Raw genomic sequence first — 26,970 nt, 5'->3', positions numbered from 1 at the left:
CCCGAGGTTCCATAACTATTGCATTGTTTACCTTTATGGTATATACGCCTTTATATAATACACTCATTGTCAGAAAAAATTCAAACATCTAGAAGGAGTTGTCAGAATCAAATAAAACTTTTTTACCGGTATGCGTGAGTGTAATGTTGATATAAGTAAGTGATTACAATAGCAGAGCAAAACCTGAAGCCTCTAGCTTGGATGCAAGATGTGATACGGGCCAGCATGGAGGTATACTGGTCCCGTATGGTATCCTGCGGCATATCTGATATCGGTCCACATTGTTGTAACTGAGACTCTAGATTGGCTGTCAAAGTTGGCATCCCAGATGGTCCCATGCATGTTCTATTGGCAATAAATCTGGTGACCAGGCCACAGAAGTGTGACAATGTTGTGGGGGCTCCTGTGACCCTCCTTGTGTGTGTGGCCGAGCATTATCCTCCTGCCTCTTGGAAGCCGCCATGAGAGGAACACATGTGGCTGCAGGATGTCCTGAACATATCGCTGAGCTGTCATTGTCCCTCGTACCACTACTAGGGGAGACCGACTGTTGTATGCGATCACCCCCAGACCATCATACAAGCAGGGGGCAGCGTGCCGCTCCACAGAAAAATCAGGATAGAGAAGCTAACCCCGGGCTCTCCAGACACGAATACGCCCGTCGTCAGTGCCTAAACTAAGCCTGGATTCATTGCTGTAGACAACTCGGTTCCCCTCCATAGCATCCAGTTTTGTCGTTCACAACAGCACTGCAAATGGAGGCGATGGTGGGTGTCAAAGGCAGTTCATGTAATGGATGCTGTACGATCAAACGTCCTTCAGCCAAGCGCCTGGAAATAATTTCTACAGACACGAGGGCATGTAATGATGGTGCCACCTGTCTCTGCATGATAAACAGTTGGAGCTGCTCATGCTTGTCAGATGATCAGATGATCCTCTTTACTGGTGGTCTGTCGAGGGCGTCTTAAGACCGGTCGCCTTGTATGTATGCCCTCATACATATACTGGTCCCAATACCTCCTAACATTCTGGTCAGAACGACCCGGTGGTGGACAATTCGTCAATACGACCATCCAGCTTCTCACATTCCAAAAATGCGCCCCCTCTTAAACAAGTAGGTTCACCTGAGTGGTTCCCCCCTTGGCCTACAAAAAGCCTCTCGGAGGCTCCTTGTGTGTAGTGACCTCTTCTTCCGCTTGTGTAGAGCTTGTTGACCACTAGACATCTCCACGACGCAGAGAAGAGATTCCACCCAGTTTACAGAGTTTGAGAGGGGCGCATTAATCCCACCACAACTCTAATCCTTTGATTATCTGCCTGAGATGGAACTGCATGCCGGGTTTTGCAGTAAAATGACAACTTCTTCTAGGGGCTTGATTTTTTTTTGACAATGAGTGTAAGAACTCATGGATGATTCGCTGTAGTGTTTAAAACAATCATCCTGGATGCTACAGATCGATGGACAGAATGATTAACAAGTCACATGACTCACTCTCCGTGCTCCGCAGGACTGTACGCTCCAGTACTGGCAGGGATCGCTCTACGCAGGAGGCGGAGCCAGGTGGAAGGATCAATGTTCATCTGCCTAGCACGAAGGAAGGCCTTTCCTGTGTACAATAATAACACAATATAGGACATAGGTTAATACTGATATAAGATATACACCCTATTCATTATGGCAGAACAATATCAACAAGTAACGGCGTGCACATACATTATGGCCACATTGCAGCTACGGTGCGTTTTTCCTGTGTTTTTCCAAAAAAACACTCTGGCTTAGCCACACTTTTAGGAAATTGCAGCTGTGATGTGGCTGCAATGTGTGAACACAACCTAAATCTATATCGTAACCTGTGGGAAAAGAGAGGGCTCTGTCCAGAAGAGCTTACAATCTAAGGAGGGAGCAAATACAAAATGTAATAGTCAGGAGAGGCGCAAGAGATTATGAGAGTTGGATAATTGTAATGAGATATTAGGATGGAGGTGAAGATGGATGTGAAGAGCTGAATATTAGGGGATTCATTAAACTACTTTAATCAGTGATGGAGGATAAAAAGAAAGAAAGAGCATTGAGAAGCTCTGTAGTTACAGATGTGGGAAGAGTATGAGAGGAGAACAGCGGGCCAGAAGATGACCAAAAAGGTTAGTTAGGAGAGTATTTGGGGGTCAGGATATACTATGCAAACAGTCGATGAAATGCGTCAGCAAGTGTTAAAAAGTACAAACTACTATACAGCATGGGGCGTCGTGGGGCGTGACATGTGGGGCGGAGCAGGAACGGTATCCGTTTCTGTTAAAAGGGGAGCCACTAATGTCTTGTCATTCAAGGCTTGGGTTTACTATATGCATGGAGCTGTTTGGTGGCTGTATATTGGTATTGCATGGTGGCATTGTGCTGCACTGCTACTTACACTGTACAGTATATTACTTTTGCAGTGTATGGTGGTGGCATCATGTGTATAGCATCGTTATTTAGGGAACTATATGGAAGTTTTATGTGGTCAATGTATGGAATTATCAGGCCCCATGTTGTGTGACACTATTAATGAAGTACAGTATAGTACGGTTATTTTTTAGTAGAGACCTTGTTCTTTGGAGAAAATCTTCTTCTGTCGTCGTAGTTTGGAGAACCTTTCAATCACCGGATTATAGAAGGTCACCTGAAATACAGCGCAAATAGGTTTATATATATATATATATATATATATATACAGTAGGCCATGTCCATATGGCGACATTAACACCTAACTTACAAAGTCATCCATATCTAAGGACATATCTCTTCTGTCGGGGTAGAAGTCCTGCTCCAGTCCCACATAGTGAGAGACCTGCACATCCAACTCCAGTAAAGTGTGAGTAGTGATGGGGCTGGGGGGGGGCAGTGAGAAGCCCAGTGGGTCCTTTGGAGATGCGGTTGAGTATAAAGACTCTTTTAGACGGAACAATAAGTGTTCCAAAAAATTGTTCAAATGAGTGAAAGTAAATGCTAATCGCTCCTCGTTCATTGTATGCAGACATAAAGATCATCGTTAGCTCGTTCACTAATTCGGCTTAAATACTAATCGTTCAGTCATTCTCAGTCACTTATACAGCGAAGGCGAAAGACTAAATAATTTACACAGGCTGCACGAGAATCTCTGACATCATTCGCTCGGTCAAACGCTATATCGCTTGGTTTAAACGGACCCTAATTGGCTCATCCTTTTTCCTACTTAACAAACTATTAGGCTGCTTCCACACGGGCGACGCGATTTCATCGGTGGTCCGTGCGATATCACTGCGTTTTCTCATGGCGCTGGCGCAATTTTGTCTCGCTACAAAGTCACACGTAGTGCTACAAAATCACGCGACTTTGTAGCACCTTGTGCGAGTATTTTCGGAGTGGGTTTGAAATATAAACTCTACCTCAAAAATAAGCCCTATCTGCATCAATAAAACAAAAAAAATACATACATCACCTAAGAAGCGCTGTCAGCTTCGCCGCGTCTTCTCCCCGATCCCCGGCAATTGTCTTGAGGCATCTCTTCCGGTCAGGGATTGGAAAATCCCCGCCTCCAGGAAGCGCTGCCTCTGATTTGGTGAGCACAGCAGCGCTCAGCCAATCAGAGCCAGAGCTCGATGAACCATTCATTCATTGATTGAATGGCTGTGATTCGTTCATTGAGCGCTGGCTCTGATTGGCTGAGCCGTAGCGCTAGAGAAGGAATCATAGCCAGTGCTTCCTGGAGGCTGGGATTTCAACCTCCAATCCAGGAAGAGCTGGCAGAAGACTAAAGACCGGGTCTGAAGAGTAGTCATGCTCTGGAGCCTGACAGCGCCTGAGAGGTGATATATTCTTTTTTTTTTATTCACATAGGGCATTATTTTAGGGCTTTGACGGTAGGATTTCCTACTGTCAAAGTTGCATCGCACCGCACGAAAACCGCGTTTCCGTGCGATGTGATGCAACACAAAGAAAGGGTCCATGGGGAAACATGGGCTACAAAAAAAACACAAAAAACACAAATCGCGGCTGTATAAAGCAAGACGTGATTTTGTATTCTAGCAGTGTCGCATGCTACAAAACATCGCTTATGTGGAACCCATAGGAAAGCATGGGCTTCACATACATGTGATTTGTAGCGCTGTTGCATTGCAGGAAAATTATCCGTGTGGAAGCGGCCTTATTCTGCTTTTCTACAAGTAAGAGTTAACTTGTGCTGAAGTTACAACTTTGGTTCCGTGGTCCCTAAGGATACGTTCGCTTAGCGCATTCCGTCTGTAAAATCAAGGCAGGAATCCTCAGGTATTCTGTCACAGATTTTGCTCCAGATCCGCATGCGGATTGAGCCCCGTCAATTGACATGAAGAGACAGAAAGATTGGAGCGAGACGACATCCATAGAAGATCTGCGGTTAGTTCTCCAAGATGTCTGGAACAACCTCCCTGCCGAGCTCCTTCATGTATACATGTACAGTGGTGGATATCCATGATAATTACATGGATTTGCCTATACATATGTGGCATTACCTCACATAGCAGGGTTCCTTGTGGTTCCAGCTCCAGATACGTTTCTTTCCTTTGATCATCTAGAAATTCTTCTAGTTTCACATATTTGATAGCACAAAGTGAGCGGAAATCTCTCCTGTACACCGAGACCTGCAGCTCGCGGGACTGAAAACAGAGAATATACGATAGTTAGTACCGGTATTCTGCACATCAGGTGACCTCCAAAAAGGGTCGGGGACTGGTGCCTGTTCACCCCATTATTCCAACCCCTTGTAGTAGGTAAATGATGTGACCTTCCCTGTGTATTATGGCACTTTTACTTTGGATTAAGGAGTATTTGACTGATCTAATTAGTATAATACTAACAATGCTTCTTAGAGTTTGGATCCATAATGTATGATTCCTAAATAGTTAAAAATAATGGTGGCCTTATAAGTCTCCTGACACACCCTCTAGGTGCTCTCCTTAAGGAGAAACCATACCCTTTAGGACCTGCGTCTATAGGCCTCTCATTAGCCAAGCCAGAAACCTGCTGCACACTGATGAGGGACAGAAACCCCGAAACAGCTGTCTGTGTATTGTTATTATTGCTTTGGCTCACAATTCCCAGTCATGGTTACAAAACTTGTTTAAAAACTTTGACATTGACTTGCAGGAATGCTGCCTTCCAATAGGTGGCGCTGCAGAGTTTTCCATCTTCCCATCTGCATATTTCCCATAGTAGCATGGATAGCTTTATAAATCTTCTCACACCTTCTGGGTGCTCTCCCTAAGGAGAAACCATACCCTTCCTGTCTTACATAGTTGCTCACCCTCTCCAGTTGTAGCTTGAACACTTGATCCCACGTGTCTCGCCCTTCTGTCTTCCAAGCAGTCTGCCCGACCACCACATTATCCAGCCGCAAGACAACGCTGATCTCATCTGAGGACATAATCCAGGACAGGATCAGATATGATGTACGGATATAAGCACACATCAACACCGTATACATCTACAAATCCATCAGTAAAGCCAGAGTGAAGGTATTACATAGAACGGCCCAACCTTTTTTATCCCGGGGACCTTTATAGAGAATATGCCAGACTCAAGTTACAGAGGATAATCAAAATATGTAGAAACAGGATCAGGCGATACGAGCCCAGCTTCACATTCCGTAGTTATACTTTACACCAGTGTACGGTGACAGCGTTCTGCTTCTACTTCTTCCTCATCACTTTTAGCGTGATCAATAAAGGAGAATTAACCATATTCAACTTTTTTTGTCTGATCTTCCTCAGGAAAAACTTGCAGAAATTCATTTTAAGGCTACCTTCACACAGCCGAGCGCGATATCACGCTTATCAACGTGCAAAACCGCCTCGCATCACGCACGATGGAAGATTTGTAAGAGTTCCATTGATTTCAATGGGAAGCATCACATCATACTCACATGCATAGTGTTTGACTATCCCATTGAAAACAATGGGAGACGCATTCCGAGGGAAGCGAATAAATAGGACATGCGTTTTTTTTTTTACTTCGCAGCAATGTGAATACGGAATCCATATTCGTGCGAGCTTTGTGAGTCTGGCAACGTACAAAACGCACGCAAGATTCACGCTCGTGTGAATGTAGCCTAATGGTGGAGATGGGCTATGTTGGGGCTTAGAACTGTAGTATGAGGGCTTCAACTGAATATAGCCCTATTGAAATAAATTGGTGTATTCAAAGGGGTTGTCCCGCGCCGAAATGGGTTTTTTTTTTTTCAATAGCCCCCCCGTTCGGTGCGAGACAAACCCGATGCAGGGGTTTAAAAAAAAAAAAAACGGATAGTACTTACCCGAATCCCCACGCTCCGGTGACTTCTTACTTACCTTGCGAAGATGGCCGCCGGGATCTTCACCCACGGTGGACCGCAGGTCTTCTCCCATGGTGCACCGTGGGCTCTGTGCGTTCCATTGCCGATTCCAGCCTCCTGATTGGCTGGAATCGGCACACGTGACGGGGCGGAGCTACGAGGAGCAGCTCTCCGGCACGAGCGGCCCCATTCAGAAGGGAGAAGACCGGACTGCGCAAGCGCGTCTAATCGGGCGATTAGACGCTGAAATTAGACGGCTCCATGGAGACGAGGACGCTCGCAACGGAGCAGGTAAGTGAATAACTTCTGTATGCCTCATATTTAATGCACGATGTATATTACAAAGTGCATTAATATGGCCATACAGAAGTGTATAACCCCACTTGCTTTCGCGGGACAACCCCTTTAATGTATTATTTTAAAAAATTGCAACACGTTCCATTTTGGCCTGTGTTCATGCGGTGAAGACAGATGTTACATATGGATCAATTACTTGTTTTACACGTTGTTACGAGACAGTGGGACACAAAATGACATCAGTGAGGCCTTCTTGCATTTTTTTTTCATGTGCATGAAAAAGGCAGTGAATATGGATGCAATACAGATAGAAAAAATGTGCGATCATACCCCAAAAACGCACATACCCACACACGGACCAAAATTGCAATTTGAGTACTTAGGGGTTCTATATGGACAACCATCAAGATTTCCAATGAAGACAATTCACAAAGTTGCTATATACTTACTGGAATACTCATCACTGCGGCTCAGGCTGGAGGCTCGTGAATACATACTGCGTGACGTTCTTGCCCTCAGCGTCTTTCCCTCTAGGGGGCTGTTTCCAGGTAACCAGGCAGGTGAAGCCTTTGTACGGCCCGGCACAGAGTCTAAAAGGTCTGTACATCCCAAGAGGCGGACTTGTAGGATGCCTACAAGAAGAAAGTGGATTTAAAACCATAAATAGGAATAGACATATTTGATTCTGTCCTGAAGAATGAAGCATTTCATCACAAGTCTTGTGTTCGTGGTGTAGATACAGTGTTGCCTCGTTGTAATTCTAGAGGGATTGTGTGAGACTAGAAGAACAGGTCTGAAATCCCCGGCGATCCAAAGATAGCAGTGTAGAGGAGTTGTCCCAGATTTCTACTGTGGATGCAATAGATACTCTTGCTATGTGCTAATCGCAGGGACTCTCCGCTTTGGCTAATAGAGGGAGTATGAGCAGATGTCTGTACATATTATGGGACATTTCACAAGGGACGGAATTTTCCACAAGACGCAGCACAAATGCGGATTTTGCCAATTAGCGCTGATTTGTTGCATTTTTAACTGTGGAATACGTTCTGTGGGATTTTTTTCAGTTTATTCCTTTAATTGCAGAATGACATCTCCCGTATGTTAGAGATCCGCCACAACAATTCCCCAAGACGTCCTTAATTCCTCAGCAGGGAGGTTTTCTACTGCAGAACTTAATCTTGCAGATTTTAAGATGTGCGGAATTCAAGTCCCATAGGGATAATATTGTGACCCAGAAAGGTCTGCACGGACTAATTCCGTCCCATGTGAAAGGTCCCTAATAGGAAATATGGTCAGGGGTTGTCCTAATGTAATGGGACGTCCCTTGTAAATAATTAGCAAAGTTACTCCATGGTGTAAAAAGTGTAATGGCTCTCCTAGTATAGAATACCCAACTTCCAGGGGCAGAGAAGTTTTTGTAGGGGTTCTGCCCTCTAGATAATGAAGGGTTCTGTTCTGAGCAGTCAATTCCCTTATATTACATCTATATGTTCTGACAGGGCACCCCTTTAATACATTTATTGTCCAATTTAGGCACTGTTCACAGCTCCATCAGAGGCTCCATTCGGGGTTTGATTGCCACTGGCAGTGGAGACCACCCATTTGACAGTAGATAAGTATTCGGTTTAGAAAGTAACTGGAGCAATAGCTGGGAATGGAAATGATAGAAGAACTCTAAAACCACTGGAGGAATCAGAGGGGATTTTGCACAAAAGCTATGCAACCCATCTTGCTGGCCAGACTGCACCTCAGATCTCATGATATTATGGATGGAGTTCTTTCCATCATTATTGCAAAATATGTGGCGCAGAGTGTTAAGGCAGCAGTATGCAGTCCTAAGTTCGCGCTCACGAGCTGTAGGTTGCTAGTTCAATCCCTGCATTGTTCAGGTAACTGGCTCAAGGTTGACTCAGCCTTCCATCCTTCTGAGGTTGGTAAAATGAATACCCAGCTTGGTGGGGGGTAATAAATAAATTACCTGAAAGTACTGCGGAATAAGTTGGCGCTATACAAATAGCAAGATTTATTTTATGTTGATAAAACCCCATCCAGCACACATTGGTAGTCTCCTGGTCATACATTACCTGTGAGTGGAGCAGATTTGGAAAGGGTACTGTATGGAGGAGATGGTGATGATGCACCCAGTCTTGTTGGAGAAACACACATGGCCATCTCCTCTCGCAAGAGACATCTCTTTGGGTGGTCATGAGGTAGGTCCTCAAGACACTTCTGTAGAGATAGTGTCAAGAGATCAAGTCTTTGCCGAGACTCCACAAGGCGAGCCTGCACCTAGTCAACAAGAAGATATAAGTGTAAGTTAGCCATTGAACTTTATGTTATACTTTGCATGTAGAGTTTAAGGGGGACTAATATTGATTACCTATCCTCAGGAGAGGTCATCACTACTACATTTTGGGGGGGCTGACTCCAAGTACTTCCATTGATGAGCTGTTTGAAGGGGCTGCAGCACTTGAGCAAGCACTGTGGCCTCCTCTCTAGTCTGCAATGTCACATTTATTGGTCAAATGGCTTAAGAGCAGCTTATCTCATTCAAGTGAATGAGACGGATCTGCAATACTAGTCACTGCTGCTGTAAAATAAACCAAGCTATGGCTGATATGCAGTGAGGAGGTGGAGGTGCTCACCCGTAGGCTGCGGCCCCTTCACACAGCTGATCGGCGAGGGTGCTGGCAGTTAGCTCCCACACTGAGGATAGGTCATCAATGTTTTAGTCCTGGAACGCTAAGGGGTTATCTCAGCATATGCATGGCTGGAATGGATGATTGTGTAGCTACATGGATGAAGTGGCACAGAACTTTCCTAGTAGTCAGTATGCTGGTTGGACTTTCATGACATATTCTTATAGGAGGCTCATTCTCATCTAAGGTTTTATTCACAATTCTTTAGGTTGCTGAGCTCACATCCCCCGGCAACCCTTACATGTTCAGTGTCTGTACAGAGCCTCTTTGGTGATTTGTATTCTCCAACCTGTGCCCTTTACACTAAGCATTGTACAACAATCTGATGTTAAAGGAACAAAAAAAAGTTTCCAGAAATGCAGCTCAGTGCATTACATTGTACAAGCTCAGCTAAGCTATCAGGCATGTGTCTGTCCAAATACAATTGGTTCCATCTGTAAGCAGAAGGATTGTGATTGCAGCTCCGGATTGTAATACAGGCTATAACTCAGGATCAGTACTGGATAAGTAAAGCAATGGATTTACAAAGTTACCTAAAGTTTTATATATACCATTCTCTAAACGATGTTCAAAGATAAGCCTACATTGTATATACAGTAGTATATGTAATACGGAGAAACTGGGAATAATACTTTGCGTCACTAATCTAGTTCTGAGTAGGAGTTATAGTACATTAGGGGTCCGCAGTGCTATTCTGTGTGGTCATCAAACATGTTTGCTTGTCCGAGTCTGGGGGCTGCTTATATGTATTTCCCATTTCAGAGACGGGTGGTGTATAGCAAAGACAGGTAAGTACTAATAGCGCACTGTGTGCTCATCTCTGGAACCCCCATATATTGGCATGATGGGTACTTGAGAAAGGAGTAGATGAGGTGGAGAGGTGGCTAAGCATGCAGCTTACTTTATTGTAGTCTATGGAAGTAGTCAACACTTGGTTGTTTTCAGCAACTTGCATAAACTACAATCGAGAGAGCGGCCTACACAGTCTACTTCTTTCTGGAGTGCCATCCTCTGGATACTGTGGGAGGACTGGATGTGGAACTGGCACTTATCATACATTTATGGGCAAAAAAGTGGCAAATAAGGTTTAACACCAATAAATGTAAGGTTCTGCACATGGGCAGGAAAATACATGTTACCATCACACAGTAAATGGGAAACCATTGGGTAACACTTACATGGAAAAGGACTTGGGGATTTTAGTTGACTGTAAGCTTAACTGGAGCAATCAGTGTCAGGCAGCTGCTGCCAAGGCGAATAGGATCATGGGGTGCATCAAAAGAGGTCTAGTGGCACATGACGAGAACATTGTTCTTCCTCTTTACAGATCACTGGTCAGACCACCCATGGAATATTGTGGACCGTTTTGGGCACCGGTACTCAAGAAAGACATATCAGAGCTTGAGTGGGTACAAAGGCAGGCAACTAAAGTAATAAATGGAATGGGCGGACTACAATACCCAGAGAGGTTATCAAAATTGAGGTTATTCACTTTAGAAAAAAAGACAGCTGAGGGGCTTCCTAATAACTATGTATAAATATATCAGGGGACAATACAGAGATCTCTCCCATCATCTATTTATACCCAGGACTATGGCTGCAACAAGGGGGCGCCCTCTGCATCTAGAGGAAAGAAGGTTTCAACATTAACCCATAGGGGACTTTAGTTTGTGATCGTTTGACCACTCAAGCATTATAGTGCAACACCATAGTTCTTTGTAATGTGGGAGCCTATCAGTATTTCATGCTATGCACCGTGTATCCACAGACAGGTTCCCTTTCAATTCTTGCCACGCTTGGTTCAATGAAGTCTACGATATGTCTGCATGTGACTTTAATAAAGCTAAGATTTCCTTTCATCCCCATTCTATGTGGTTTTTGGATAATGTAAAATGTTCTCATGGACACAATATTACGGCAGCAAAGGGCATGTGCAGCTGAAAGTATATGAGAAGCAGAAACCACATGAGAAGTAATTGCTCCAGTATGGCTCATTAACTTGGGCCCACAACAATCAATTTGGTGGTTCTGAACCTAATGGAAGCTACTTTTGTGGTCAACCATTTAATTGTACACAGCAACCATATCAATAAAATTAAATACGGACCTCGTTGACCGCACTCTTGTCCTGAGCCTTAACACCTCCCAGCATCCTCACGGCATTCTCTGCCCCCTCCGACACGGCCCACTCTATCCGGTAGTGGTGTCTCAGCTCCTCGATGTGCATTTCAGTGCAGGATAATTCAGACGTGCCTAGAAAAGAGAATCAGACTCAAGGTTTACATAGACTGTATATTAGGAAGAGATATCTGATCATCTCCCATCATATACTGAAGTTTCCGTAAGACCAACTGATGGAGTGGCGGGTGGGAGGTCTCAAGGCTAGCAGAACTGAGAAAAAGCAATATAATTACAGGACTGCGAAATAAACATGATATTCCAGGGCACCAAGTTAATGGTTCCATCTTGGCCTTGTCTAAGAAATCCTAAGTAGAAAACCTCCTTTCCTATGAGCTCAAGATGCCTTTCTAGAACATATGGTTCGGTATAAGTTGTCTAACACAGACACTTCCTTTACGTGCTTCTGTAATTACATACTAAAATGTCTGCATCATACCGGTATATTATATTACACTATCCTACCAAAAGTAATTGGACACTTGAGCACAAATCAAAAGTAGTATTTATTCCCATATGTAAATACTCTCTACTAACATCTGATACACTTTTCTATGCTGGAGGTATATTATATTTCATATCCCCGTTCTTATTCTACCTAGAATTATCATTTAATAAATCCTGTCGATTTTTAATAGCTACAATATGAGAAACATTTGAGGCACCAACTGGGTAACTCCATTGTTTTGACCTATCAATTGCCGCAAGTTGCTGTTGTTTATAGGTTTCTTCCCCAGGAGTGGCCCGGAAGGTCGTCCAGGCTAGCCACACAATCATTAGTTCTGTAACACCTAGCTATGTGCTCCTAGGCGACATAGAAGGTGCTGAATGTCAAAAAGACCCTATTTTTCCTCTTTCTTCATAAGTTTAAGCTCACTACTTGGCAACAGCTGGCTGCTGATTGGCTGCTTGTCATGCTATCACTGATTGATAGAGGGAGTGAGCCAAAAGTGGGAAAACAGCAGGATGAGGCAGGATGTTGGGAGAGAAAGTGCTGGAGAGAAGACAGGAAGTGAAGGAGGAGATAGGAGAGTAGTGAGGAGACAGTCGTTGGAGGAAGACATGGAGGAGGTGTACAGCAGAGTGTGCAGAGGAATAGTGTTGTCTGGAGTAAGGAGCCAGGATTTACAAGTTTCTTATTCGAAAGCGGTGTGGAGGAGAAAGTTTGGGACTCATCTACAAAACAGTGAGTTACACGAGCCCCTGTTAACAGTAAAACTAGGGAAAGTGAAAGAGGCCCATCTTAAATTAACTTCATTAACTGCAGAGTAATCTTCTAGAAAGCACCCTCAGATAACTAGGACTGTGGGAATTCTACTGAGTAACCTCTAAATGCAAATAGAGAGAGAGAGCGTGGAAGATTAACTTGTGTTGTACTAAACTGAACTGTGAAGCAATGTTATTTGTTGAATGCAAAGCAATACCTCTTCCATTACTGCAAGACTGTAATTGTTGTTTTGAATATTACTAAAGCTGAAGTAAACTGCGTACCTTTAGTTTGCAAATCAAAGCTATTGGGACTTGTGTCAGTTATTTCGTCATTAACTCTTGGAGTCGCTGAAGAGGTGTTGGCGTGACAAACCACCATTGATAATTGTAAACCGTAGTAACCCTTTTGCCACTATGCGTGACAGAGCCAGGCCCTTTGCCGTCATTGCCGGGAGAGATCACAGAGCCACCCGTGACATCCATCTTGTTTACTCATGGTCTCCCCCACTTTGGCGCGCTCTGCTCGGACGCTGCACTAGTACAAGCTCTTTTAATCCTATCTAGGTCTCTTACTGGTCTCGCTTTTATAGAATGTTGTGGATGCGAACTCTCAGCATGTAAAATGCCATTACCAGATATCTCTTTTCTAAATAAAGATGTAGTTACTCTTCTCTTACTCAAAACTCCTACTAGTCATTGGCGTATTTATAGGGGAGGCAGGAGTCGCAGTTGCGACCTGGCCCCTGAGCTGTGGGGGCCCACAGGTCCCCCTCACCACATTGAATAGGCTGCTCAGCAGGTCAATGCGCGAGTCGGTGTCTGTGAGTGTCGGCGTGCATTGGTGGCTCAGGGGAGTGGCTCCATTAGGGCAGCGGCGGCAGCAAGAAAAACCTGTGCTGCTTAGCAGTGAGCAGCGCTTCATTAGTGAAAGCGGCAAACAGTTACCAGGAGGAGAAGAGGGGCGGGGTTAGGGCCGGGTTAGGGGCGGAGCCAGCAGCAGGTTTCAGTTTGAACATATGAAGACTTACCACCGGCACCGATCATCCCTCCCCCTCCTCCTTGGTAAAGGCAGTGGATGGATGAAGCACCAGGTAGGTACATGTATGGGACAGTATTCCTGTGTGTGCATGTATAAGCCTGCCTATGTGTATATACTCTATGTGGTAAACTGTGTTGTTTGTATACACTATATATGTGCATATATATATATTATATGTGTACAGTGTTCTGTGTATACACTGTATATGTCCCTGTATATTTGTGTATATATATACTGTATGTGTACAGTGTTCTGTGTATACACTGTATATGTGCCTGTATATGTGTGTTTATATACTGTATGTGTACAGTGCGTGTATACACTGTATATGTGCCTGTATATGTTTGTGTATATACTGTATATGTACCTGAATATGTTTGTGTATATATATATTGTATGTGTACAGTGTTGTGTGTACACACTGTATATGTGCCTGTATGTGTGTATATACTGTATGTGTACAGTGTTCTGTGTATACACTGAATATATGCCTGTATATGTGTGTATATATACTGTATGTGTACAGTGTTCTGTGTATACACTGTATATGTGCCTGTATATGTGTGTATATATACTGTATGTGTATAGTGCGTGTACACACTGTATATGTGCCTGTATGTTTGTGTATATACTGTATATGTGCCTGTATGTGTGTATATATACTGTATATGTACAGTGTTCTGTGTACACACTGTATATGTGCCTGCACATGTTTGTGCATATACTGTATGTGTACAGTATTCTGTGTATACAGTATATATGTGTCTTTATATGTGTGTATGTCTATAGGGCTAACAACACTGTCTTCTGCACCAGTCATGCTTATGATGCTCTGAGTTCAGCTCTGGAGACCCTTCGGTCAGGCTGGGACGCATTTCCAAACTCTGTACATAAAACAGATGGCGCCGAAGACAGTGTGGTTATTCTCTGCCAGAAGCTCCTTCTGGTGTGTACTGGAACGGTGGCATCACCCGTGACAAACTCTTTCCTTGTTCTACAATCTATTGGGCATCCCTTTCCTAGGGGTGTCCGGAAGAGGCCCCGCGCTGCCCTGACCTTGGCTGCGTGCATCCCTCCGGGAAGGAGCGTGGTAAGTGCTGCAGTGACAAGCCAGCATCTTGCCCTCCCAGCTCCTCAGCGTATGCCATGTGTCCAGGGTTACCCTACGGGACGCTGTACTCTAGTACTCTGTTGCACCACCTGGCATGGAAGCTCGAGTACCCTTTTGTATTGCCTTCAGCTTGTATACAACAAGTGATACAGGCAGGCATGGGGGCTCTAGTACCCTGTTTTACCGTCTCTAGCTTGGATGCAAGATGTGATACAGGTGGGCATAGAAGCTCTAGTAGCCTGCTGTACCGTCTCTAGCTTGGATACAAGATGTGATACAGGCAGGTATGGAGTCCCTAGTATCCTGTTGTACCAACTCTAGCTTGGATACAAGACGTAATACAGGCAGGCATGGAGGCTCCAGTACCCTGTTGTACTGCCTCTAGCTTGGATACAAGATGTGATACAGGTCGGCATGGAGGCTCTAGTATCCTGTTGTACTGCCTCTAGCTTGGATACAAGACATGATATGGGTGTGGTATCCTGACACATATAGTTCCGCTTTTGCTTTTACGGAGCTTCTAGATCATCCAAACTTATTGGCTGTTGAAGTTGGCGTCCTAGATGGTCCCATATATGAATTTGGTGACCGGGCATGGAAGTGTGACATTGTTGTGGGGGCTCCTGTGACCCCCCTGTGTGTGCGGCTGAGAATTATCATGCTGGAAAATATATAGAAGATGTCTAACTTATACCAGCTATACATATCTAATTATGTGCAGGAGATATGAGGTCTCTGCAGCCCTATCATTTGGCGTGCCCTGGCATCGCATCTCCCATTGATTTCAATGGTGCCAGCGGCCGCATTGTACCACTTGCTAGGTGCATGCAGTACAATGCGAAGTTTCCCCATTGAAACTACTTCCTCGAAGTGATGTGAGACGTTTATGATACAAAGATGCCTCTTATCCACTGCGAATTCACATATTGGTGAGCACGATATTGGGCCATGATTCATTGCCCGATATCGCACTCACCCGTGTGAAATTAGTCTAAAGTCATCTTCATACTTGTGATAAAATCGGGCAATGCAAGAGTGAGTAAAAATGCATGACTTTAAAACCAATGATTTTCAATGGTTTCATTCTCATTTGCGATGTTTTCACTCACGCCAAATTGCAATTTAAAAAATCTGCGATATTGCCCATTGTCTTCAATTGAATGGACACTGGTACGGGTGTGTGTGGGGGAGGGAAGGGGGGGATGACAATGGGGGGCCCGAGCTAAACTTTTGCACCCAGGCCCCTGAGCCTTTAGTTACTCCCCTGCTACTAGTCTTATATCAGATGACATTTCGAGGAAGAATAAAGTCAGGGATACAAGGGATATTAATAATAGAAGTAAGGATAGTGGGAGTAAATTAGCGTTTTCAACTCAATGCAGTGTGAATTATAAGCAAATTATTGACTTGGTATAGAAAAATATTCTGAGATTATATCAGGATGCTGTTTTAGCTGATATTTTTCATGACAATAACATCACTGCTACCTGTAAAACCCTTTATGTTATAGAGCGTGTCATCTTAAATATATGGGCCGCACCATTCGGGAACTCAAGAAGTGAGTAATGATTTTTATTCTTTGCTCCGCTGTATTCCCGGCATATAAGGTGACAGTTGGGGGGTCGTCTTATACGCCCCGTCGCCTTATACGCCGGTATATATTTTTATTGTAACACATTTCTGGATGAATTGCATATTTAAGCCCTTCCCGACAATTCATCCCGCGATCGCCGGCAGCCCATTGCTTTCAGTGGAACCTGCTGTATTGCTGGCTCCATTGAATTCAATGGGCAAACATCGTTCTTTTCTGCCACAGCTGTTACAGCTATGGCAGAGGAGAACGATCTTTATGCTGACAGTGGGGGGGGGGGGGGGGGCACTCTTGCCGCTCTTGTGGCTTAATAGTGGGACCTGGGAACTTGAGATGCAGTCCACCATGTAGCCCCTCGCCTGCCCTATCCGTTGCTGTGTCGTTCCCATCACTTTCTTGAATTGCCCAGATTTTCACAAATGAAAACCTTAGCGAGCATCGGCGATATACAAAAATGCTCGGGTCGCCCATTGACTTCAATGGGGTTCGTTACTCGAAACGAACCCTCGAGCATCGCGAAAAGTTCGTCCCGAGTAACGAGCACCCGAGCATTTTGGTGCACGCTCATCTCTAATTAAAACCATTAAAAAAAATGTTTTTATCGCTGCTAGGCACTTCATTCTGGTGCAAAAGGCCAATATTTCTAGTTTTAAATTTTATGGTTAAGAAAAAGTAGATGGGCCGGTCCGAGGAGGTAATTGGCACTGAATGGTTTTCCAACAAGACGTCTTTTGGATTTTGAAGTTAAACACAAGGTTTCCATTTGACATAAATTATATAGACAGGATTTAATGTATTCATATTTGAGTTGGATTTTCTCTTTCATGCTGATTGGTTACAAGTTGGTAGGTTGTGGTTTTAAGTACTTTTCATTTTGTATATTGCCATGAGTTAGGGTGGATTCACACGAGTGAGCGTGTTTATGTGCGTACATACGTGGGCACAAAAACACCCGCCTATTAGAACCATTGGTTCCCTATGGTGTGTTCACATGTCCGTGCTTTACAGGCGTGCAAACGCACATACCTGCCAAATATAGGTCATGCGTGCACCATAGGTCTGTTGTGCACATCAATATTCCCCAGTGGGGAGTCCGCTTATCACTGAATACCGTGACAGCTGTGGCAGAGGATTGCGATGTTCTCCCATAGCTTTCAATGGGACCAGAACTTCTGCAGTCCTATTGAAAGCAATGGGCTGCAGGCAACCCCTGCAGGGATTTTCAGGGAAGGGCTTTAAATATAATCATCCCTAGAATGTGTTAAAAAAAAAAAAAAATTATACTTACCTCTTCTCGGCTTCTGGGGCTCAGGAGCGTTTAGTCTGTCTTCTTGCTGCACTGCTCTGAAGCTCTTTCAGCAGCTGGGGATTTAAAATCCTCGCCTACTGAAAGGGCTGTATCTGATTGGCTGAGCACTCAGCCAATCACAGGCAGCTCTCAACCATTCATTGAATGATAGCTGAGTGCTGCCTGTGATTGGTCACAGAACTCAATAGAATTCATAGAATTCAATGAATGGCCAAGCACTGCCTGTGATTGGCTGAGTGCTGTGACCAATCACAGGTAGCACTCAGTTGTCATTCAATGAATGGCTGAGGGCTGTCTGTGATTGGCTGAGCGCTATTTTTCTCCGTTTTATTTCAGTTTCTATCCTCCAGAAATGGAGCAGAGAGACAGAAACCCTGTTCTACCCAGTATCATTAAGGGTTGAGGTATTAGATCCTTTCAAATGATTATGGAAATGGTTTGAAGAAATTGTAGGGTGTCAGCAGGACCGACCATTGTTAGAACAATTTTCCCAGCATTTACTGCAGGACTGTTCAAGATTTTAGATGAAGGATTCCCTCATTGTCAGGCAAGCTGACAAGGGAAGAATCATTGTGGTGTCCGATAAACATACATATAAGAAAGCAGCTCTGAATATATTACAAGATCAGGGTACATATAGAAAGATGGAACGGAATCCAACTTTGGATTTCAAGTTAATTTTACTAGGGAGTGTTTAAATCTTGTCATATTTAATGAAAAACAAGCAGAATGTTTAATTCTGGATATACCTATACCTGTAATACCTATTTTCAATGATTTACCAAAGATACGTAAAAATGTGACAACAATACCATTTAGGTACTCCTATGCATATACAACCCACCTCCAGACTCGTTAGTCAATATAGTAGAGGGAATATCATTTGCTTCTCTATACCCAGATACAATTACCACATGCATGGGAGACCTAAATTTACAAATGGACCCTCTACTAGATCGTTTTGGAGGAGCTCACTAAAACAAAGCCCCTAATACCACTAGTAGGTTAGCTGCTCTAATAGCAGAAGTAGGCTAGATAGATTTATGTTTGACCCTGTATCTGTATTTACTGGTTGTCTTCTGGTCTCCGTCCTTATTGTGTTGTGTGTTTGACTCTGTCTTCCTCCATAGCCTCCCCACTCCTGTCTTCTTAGTCTGCTTTTTGCCTTTTATGTTTGCTGCTGCCTGATTCTTATATCTTTGCCTGGTGTGTGCCCACTCCAGTCACCCAGCACTGGCATCTTGTACCGTTTTCTATGTGTACGATTGTTTTCTGTCATACCTTGTTCCTGACCCTAGTCTGTCCCTGTCCTTGTTTGTGCCTTTGTGCACTTCTGTCTGCTGCCAGATCCAGTCTCGGCACCATCCCTGGTTCCGTGGTTTGTACAGCTCTGCCCTGTGTCTTTGGTGCATCCTGTGCCCAATTTTTCTCACCTGTGTCCCATCAGGGATAGTCAGGCCCAAGAGGAAGACCGCGGGGCCATTCTTATCAGGACGCCTACGCTGCTTCTAGGCAGGGTTACCTGCATCTTTCTGACTAGTCAAGGGCTAGTTTTCCCATCTGTCCACCAGGGGTCAGCTGACAGCCACACCAGGAGTAGCCTAAAGCCAAACGGTTGGTTGGTCCAGTGGGTCCACACTCTGTGTCCGTAACACTATGCTGGTCTGGGACACCTTTAAATGTTATCTACATGGATGTCTTAAATCCTCCATCTCATTTGTTAAAAGAACTACAGACCAAAGAGAAGGAGATCTTAAAATTAAAAGCAATGGATCACAAAAAAAAAGAAAAATTATATATATATAAAAACCCCACTGAAGCTAATAAAACTAGATGACTGATACGTGGAAGAGAGTATTCGCAAGCCTATAAAATCTATTTTTTATCAAACAGAGAGTGTTTAAATTTGGCAATCAAAACCAGCCATATGGTTCATCAAAAAGCACATACTTACTGACGTAAAAATCGGGCTATATTATTCTTGGATGCTGCAAAAGCCTTCAACTCAATGAAATGGCCCTATGTACTATCTATCTATTTATCTTGGATCCCATAGAAGCCCATGCATTCCGGCCCAAAAGCCTGACGTAAAAATGCCTGGCGCTATATTGGTCCGGATGGGCGCTTTTATGTCTCAGGAATACGGCCATGTGATCTGATGCATTGGAATCCATTCCATCAGATTACGGCGTATATCGGCCAACCATGAAAATGGCCAGCTGATATACACTCGTGGGAATAAAGCCTTAGTGGAATAAAACTAGAAATAAGAGAACGGGATAAAGACTTGGGTGCACTTGATACAGGTAAGCGAAGCAGTAGTACCAAATGTCAAGTAGCAGCTAGAAATGTAAGTATGATTTTAGGGTATACAAAAAGAGAGCAAAAAACCCACGACCCAAATATATTATCCCTTTATGACTGCCTTAGATATCTAAGATAGGCATTATATACGTGTCGTCAATACAAAGAACAGGCACATGATGTACAAAGGACCAGAGGACACTTCCTACATGTAGAAAAGGTAAATAAGACAGCAATATATGAAAGGATTCTTTACTGTTAGAGTCATCAGGCTATGCAAGGCCCTTTCATAAGAGGTAGTAATGGAAGATACAATGACAGCATTCAAAAAATGTTGATGGTTGATGCTTTTCAAATAACTAGATTGACCCGATGTGTCTTAAGAACCGACTACAGGTAGTCCCCGACTTGCGAACAGGTTCCGTTCCAGGAACCTGTTCGCAAGTCAATTTGTTCGCAAGTCGAACAAATGCTTGTATGGAGCAGGATCGCGGGTGGATCCCGCTCCATACAACGTCGGGTGCCGGCTGTTCTTACAGCGGGCACCCGCCAGCAGCAGTTCCGACGAGCCGCGCCGCTTGTCAGAACTGTTAACACTTTAAATACCGCTCTGACAGCGGTATTTAAAGGGTTAACAGTTCTAACGAGCGGCGCGGCTCGTCGGAACTGCTGCCGCCGGGTGCCGGCTGTAAGAAACAGCCTGCACCCGACGTTCAGGGGGCCCGTACAGCGTCCCATGATGAGATCGCGGGACGCTGTGTGGTTGCTAGGCAGCCGGGGACCTCCTGAAAGGCCCCAGGGCTGCCTATGCAGAGTGCCTATCAAGCGCACGGCTTGATAGGCGCTCTGCATAGACAGCCCTAGGGCCTTTCAGGAGGTCCCCGACTGCCTAGCAACCGCGATCTGACCGGACAGGCTTCTATCAGGCTTGATAGAAGCCTGTCCGCTCCCTGCACAGCATGATGTAATGCCATAGCATTACATCATACTGTGCAGGACAGATTGTTCGTATCTTGCGAAATTCGTAAGTCGAATGTTCGCAAGTCGGGGACTATCTATATTTTAATTGGCAAGGACTTCAGGATAATCGTTCTCTCTCTCTTGTTTGTAGGCACTATTCTTTATATGAACGTCAGTTAGCAACACTTGACTTTCCATAGCGGCGCTGTTGGCTCGAGTGCAGCAGCGCCTCTAGACTTAACCTAGGAACTTTGACCCGGCCTGACAGTCACTCAATGTATCCAACTCAAATTTTATGATTTTACGGTGGTGATGAGGATGTCACAAATGTAATGACACCAAGATCATCCACCAAAGGTCACGCAAAGGGGTCAAAGTGGTGCAAGATAAAGCATGTAGGCTATTTATATTAGATGTTTACCTGCCCCTCCCGCCGATGTCTCCTGGGCTGCCCTTCGGATCTGAGTGCGTAGAATATGGATCTTGGTGTCACTCTCGGATAACATCTGCTGAGCAGCAGAAAGCAGCTTCTTGTCCTGTAATACGATGAGATAAAATCAGAAGGTACCAAACAAGGCAACGTTTGGTAATTATGATGTTTTTACTTTAAGATATATGAGTGTTTTTTATTCATCTATGGCGACGATTTTTGCAAAAATGGCAACAGGAAGTGCAGCCATATTGGCCACTATGTTTGAATTATAGTAAGTTCTCAGAAAGTAATGCTAAGACCCTTGGAAGGAGACTGGTCCATAGACTGATGCACAGGAAGCCTACAGCCAATAGGGCTCTATTAACAACTTTTGTTTCAGCAGCGATTTGGCCTTTTCTGGAGTTGTACCCACTCACACATTAATGCAAGGAAAGCAGTAAACTGGGACATCATCTAGGTGAGTGATTCCCAACAGGGGCGCCATGAGAACCTGCCACGGGTGCAGCAACACCTCAACTCTTCAGGAGGCAGCCAAAAACAAATTCAACCCTCCTCTAGCAGACGTGAAGCAACATACAACATCCTGAAGCTGACTACACAAACTCGAGCTATCTCTGGGCCCTCTTCCTGTGCCCTGTCTATACTCCTCATCCCATCTCCTCCATTCTTTGTGCTTCCTAGATTTACCCAGCTGAGGGACACATCCTCTTGATTGCCCAAAATGTTTTTATCATTGGGCTTCTTAGATGTCTTGTACTCCTGCACCCCAGAATGACAATGCCCTTGCAAAGGCAATAACAGCAGGTGCCCAGGAGTCACGCTTAGCAAAGGAAGCATCAGCTCCAAGAGTTGGGGTCTTCAAGCTCAGAGCTGGCTGGAGAGCACCATCATTATACAGGTGAGGTGGCTAAGAGAAGCCATGGACTGGGTGGTGCCAGGACCATGGGAGGAATACTGTCATATTGTGATCCTGGATCCTGTTGTTCTGTGGGTTTCCAGTAGTACACTGCTTCAGGTGTGGCTGATTTGGCTGGCTGATGGTGTGAAGTTCTCCATCCAGCCAATTCCCACCGGTCTGCTGCTTATAAATACCAGCCCCTATTACTAGACGGTGCTGTTCTTTTTTCATTTACCATTTATCTCATTCCGCCTCAGAACCCTGGTCCTTGGTGTCATGCATGTTATGCTTTGGTTTGATGCATAAGCTTCTAGGTGGAATACCCTGTTTGTCAGTGTGAATGAGTACCTGTTCAGGGTGTATGTCACTTGTCTGTTTGTACGTGTGAATGGTGTCCTGTTCAGTGTATGTGTTGTTTTCCATCTATAGCGAGCAAGGCCCTTAGGCTCCAGCATGGGGCCGTCCCTATTGGGACAATCGCCTTGCTTGTAGTCAGGACTCCTGGGATTTAAGTTGGCTTGTTAGAGTAGGGACTTATGAGACAACGAGGACACTTGTTGTGGGCTTGTGAGCTTACGTACTTTGGCCAAATTACTAACTACCTTATACAAATTAGCTATTCCATCTGCTTATGCATGTCGGTAACATAGTAACATAGTATGTAAGGCCGAATGAAGACTATGTCCATCTAGTTCAGCCTGTTTATCCTCCTATGTTGTTGATCCAGAGGAAGGCAAAAACCCCAAGAGGTAGGAGCCAATTAGTCCATTTGGGGAAAAATTCCTTCCCGACTCCCTAATGGCAATCAGACTGTTCCCTGGATCAACCCCTAATAGTTCCTACCTGCCTGTATACCCGGATTAACAAATAACCTTAGATTTATATCCTGTAATATCCTTCCTCTCCAGAAAGACATCAAGTCCCCTTTTAAACTCCTCTATGGATTTTGCCATCACCACATCCTCAGGCAGAGAGTTCCACAGTCTCACTGCTCTTACAGTAAAGAACCCTTTTCTGTGTTGATGATGAAACCTGCTTTCTTCTAAACGTAGCGGATGCCCTCTCATTACCGTCGCAGTCCTGGGTGTAAACAGATCATGGGAGAGATCCTTGTATTGTCCCCTAATGTATTTATACATAGTTATTTGGTCGCCCCTTAGCCATCTTTTTTCTAGAGTAAATAACCCCAATTTGGATAGCCTCTCTGGGTATTCCAGTCCCTTCATTTCACGTAGTAGTTTAGTTGCCCTTCTTTGAACCCCCTCCAGCACTGTAACATCTTTCCTGAGCACCGGTGACCAGAACTGTACATAGTATTCCATGTGAGGCCTGACAATTGCCTTATATAGTGGGAGGATAATGTTCTCGTCACTCGCCCCTATACCTCTTTTAATGCACCCCAAGACTTTATTAGCTTCTGCAGCAGCTGACTGGCATTGATTGCTCCAGTTTAGTCTACAATCCACTAGTACCCGCAGGTCTTTTTCCATATCACTTTTCCCTAGCAGTACCCCATTTAGTGTAAATTGGTGACATCCGTTTCTCCTGCCCATGTGCATAACCTTACATTTATCAACATTGAACTTCATTTGCCATTTTTCTGCCCAAGCCCCCAGCTTTTCTAGGTCGGCTTGTAGCTGTACCTTGTCCTCCGTTGCATTGATTATATTGGAAAGTGTTTTGGTGTTTGTTGTTTGCACGTCTGGTTTATCTGTCGTAGCATTTCAGTACAGATTGTTGTTGGTTTCTGTTGGCTGTGTTATTGTGTATGCACGTTCTCTCTCCCTATGTGAACAGAATCTTATGTTCGTCCTGGGCGTGGTGTGGTGCATCTTGCGCTCAGGTTGAACATAATGGAATGTCCAGACCATGTTTGGGTTGCGTCCCTGTAGGTCGTTGTCCTCCCGGCCTGCGCGGACGTTACATAATGACCAGCCTTTTATTTGCCTTCACCCTGGACGTGGTGCACTTTACGATCAGGGAGAATGTAACAAATACCATGAGTAGATGTGACCAATCACAATCAACGTCTGGTTAATTTAGGAATCAGAAGTGTGAATTAACAGTGGGGTCTGATGACTGAATTTTAATTTTGCTGTTCTGGGTCAGATTTAATTTTGGATGTGAGGTCTTAATTAATTTTGCTGTGTCTTGCGTGCTACTGGTGTTGATTCCACAATAAAAATCCACAGTATGCTCATTATGTTGAGGAATTACCAAATGTTATACTTTGCAATGCAAAGAGTGAAATCCCCATATACCACATAAAGAATCATTGTAAATTTGATCTATCTATCTACCTACTATCTATTTCATATCTATCTATCTATCTCCTATCTATCCATCCATCTATCTATCTATCTCATATCTATCTCATTCCTATCTAATCCATCTATCCATCTATTTATCTAATTTCTCATTCCTATCTATTTCCTATCCATCTATTTATCTAATTTCTATCTCATTCCTATCTATCTTATATCTCTCTCCTATCTATCTATCCATCTATCTATCTATCTATCTATCTATCTATCTATCCATCTATCTATCTATCTCTCTCCTATCCATCTATTTATCTAATGTCCATCTATCTCTCTCATATCTATCTATCTCTCTATCTATCTCCTATCCATCTATTCATCTAATTTCTATCTATCTCATATCTATCTATATATCTATCTCATATCCATCTATCTATCTATTTCATATCTATCTATCTCATATCTATCTATCTCTCCTATCCATCTATTTATCTAATTTCTATCTATCTATCTATCTATCTATCTCATATCTATCTATATATCTATCTCATATCCATCTATCTATCTATTTCATATATATCTATCTATCTCCTATCTATCTATCTATCTATCTATCTATCTATCTATCTATCTATCTATCTATCTATCTATCTCTCCTATCCATCTATTTATCTAATTTCTATCTATCTCTCTCATATCTATCTCTCTATCTCATATCTATCTATCTCATTTTTATCTATCTATCTACTATCCATCTATTTATCTAATTTCTATCTATCTAATTCCTATCTATCTATCTCTCTATCTCATATCTATCTATCTCATTTTTATCTATCTATCTACTATCCATCTATTTATCTAATTTCTATCTCTCTCATTCCTATCTATCTATTTATCTATCTATCTCATATCTATCTATCTCATATCTATCTATCTATCTATCTATCTATCTATCTATCTATCTATCTATCTATCTCCTATCTCTCTCTCTCATTCCTATCTATCTCTTATCTATCTATTTATCTATCTATCTCCTATCTATCTATCTATCTATCTATCTATCTATCTATCTATCTATCTACTAGCTATCTATCTCCTATCCATCTCTCTCATATCTATCTCTCAATCTCATATCTCTCTATCTCATATCCATCTCTCTCATATCCATCTCTCTCATATCTATCTCATATCTATGTATCTTGATAATTTGACTTACAGCATTGTAGTACATTTGCAGTTACATTATAGCGCATTAAAAGTCCCGTTAACATTTGCTACATATCTAGCTATCTATCTAACCTGTTTTTGTCTGTCTTTCTAATGTGAGGGTGTGGGGACAGAGAATAATTTCTCCATATTTCATGTTTCTCCATCACTTTTATTATGTTCAGATTTTCCTGACTGCTCAACATTAAACAGTCATCTGATCTAAACGAAAATGCCACAACTTCCTCCATCTGTATTGCAGCAATGCACCCCCACCCTCCAGCATTCTGTCCACAGCAGCGAATCGTGAACCTGCCCAATCATCGGCATTTCCCGTCTGTTTCCTCGCGTCACATTATAACCTTCCCCTTTATGTAGCCTAAAAATGAGAGCTCAGTGTGGCCTGAATTGAGCTATTCATCCTGCAGTGCGCACATAGGTCACCATTCTGCATTGTATACCCTTCCCTGCAGATTACTCCCTGACTCTGCAACCATTCTCTAAATATAGACTGATCATGGAATAGAACCCATGCCGTAAATTGGGATGTCCTGTTTATTTCCCCCTGGATAAGAAGTGGCCTACAAAATCATAGCCGTTTTTTGCTGCTTCCAACAGAGTCTGAGTAGCTCTGCTGACCGAGAACCAACACCAAAAATGGCTTTTCCAAATGTAAATATCTTGTAAATCAAATTTTATTTTGCTTGTGGGCAAAATATCAAATGTATGCAGTATCCTACCAAAAGTCATTGGAAAGCTGAGCAAAAATCAAGTTTGGGATCCGTGGGAGATATTCTCACCTCTTGGTGAGTCCATTTGGCTCCTGACTTTGCTTGAAATTGTGTGTTGTGCAGAATGCTAAGCTCTCACTCACGACCTGAGGGTTGTGAGTTCAATCCCACATGGTTCAGGTAGCCGGCTCAAGGTTGACGCATCCTTCTGAGGTTGGTAAAATGAGTACCCAACTTGGTGGGGGGAAATAAATAAAAATTACCTGGAAGCTAATAATAAGATTTTTTTTTTATTTTGGGTCTTCAAATGGTTGCCTATATCTCCCCTTCCTATCCCAATGTTTCATTATGTGTCTGTCTTCACTCCCTGATTAATCGTGTTTTCCGTTTTACTCTGGTATAAAAATGCGTTCTATTT

General features: G+C 43.5%; 1 protein-coding gene across 3 annotated transcripts in view; it reads right to left on the bottom strand.

Moving 5' to 3' along the window:
* LOC136612689 (serine/threonine-protein kinase N1-like) overlaps positions 1-26,970 on the bottom strand; it is a 99,316-nt gene that overhangs the window by 24,353 nt on the left and 47,993 nt on the right. For all 3 annotated transcript variants that reach the window (XM_066593214.1, XM_066593212.1, XM_066593213.1), the window contains exons 4-11: positions 21,445-21,559; positions 11,430-11,575; positions 8,708-8,912; positions 7,073-7,255; positions 5,301-5,410; positions 4,510-4,653; positions 2,585-2,660; positions 1,493-1,607 (exon numbers count right to left, since the gene is read on the bottom strand). In XM_066593214.1, the coding sequence (XP_066449311.1) occupies positions 1,493-1,607; positions 2,585-2,660; positions 4,510-4,653; positions 5,301-5,410; positions 7,073-7,255; positions 8,708-8,912; positions 11,430-11,575; positions 21,445-21,559 (1,094 nt within the window). The remainder of the gene's footprint in view (positions 1-1,492; positions 1,608-2,584; positions 2,661-4,509; positions 4,654-5,300; positions 5,411-7,072; positions 7,256-8,707; positions 8,913-11,429; positions 11,576-21,444; positions 21,560-26,970) is intronic.

The sequence above is a fragment of the Eleutherodactylus coqui genome, chromosome 2, assembly GCF_035609145.1.
Source record: "Eleutherodactylus coqui strain aEleCoq1 chromosome 2, aEleCoq1.hap1, whole genome shotgun sequence".
Taxonomy (NCBI): Eukaryota; Metazoa; Chordata; class Amphibia; order Anura; family Eleutherodactylidae; genus Eleutherodactylus; species Eleutherodactylus coqui.
This window is presented reverse-complemented; position numbering and strand designations above follow the sequence as displayed.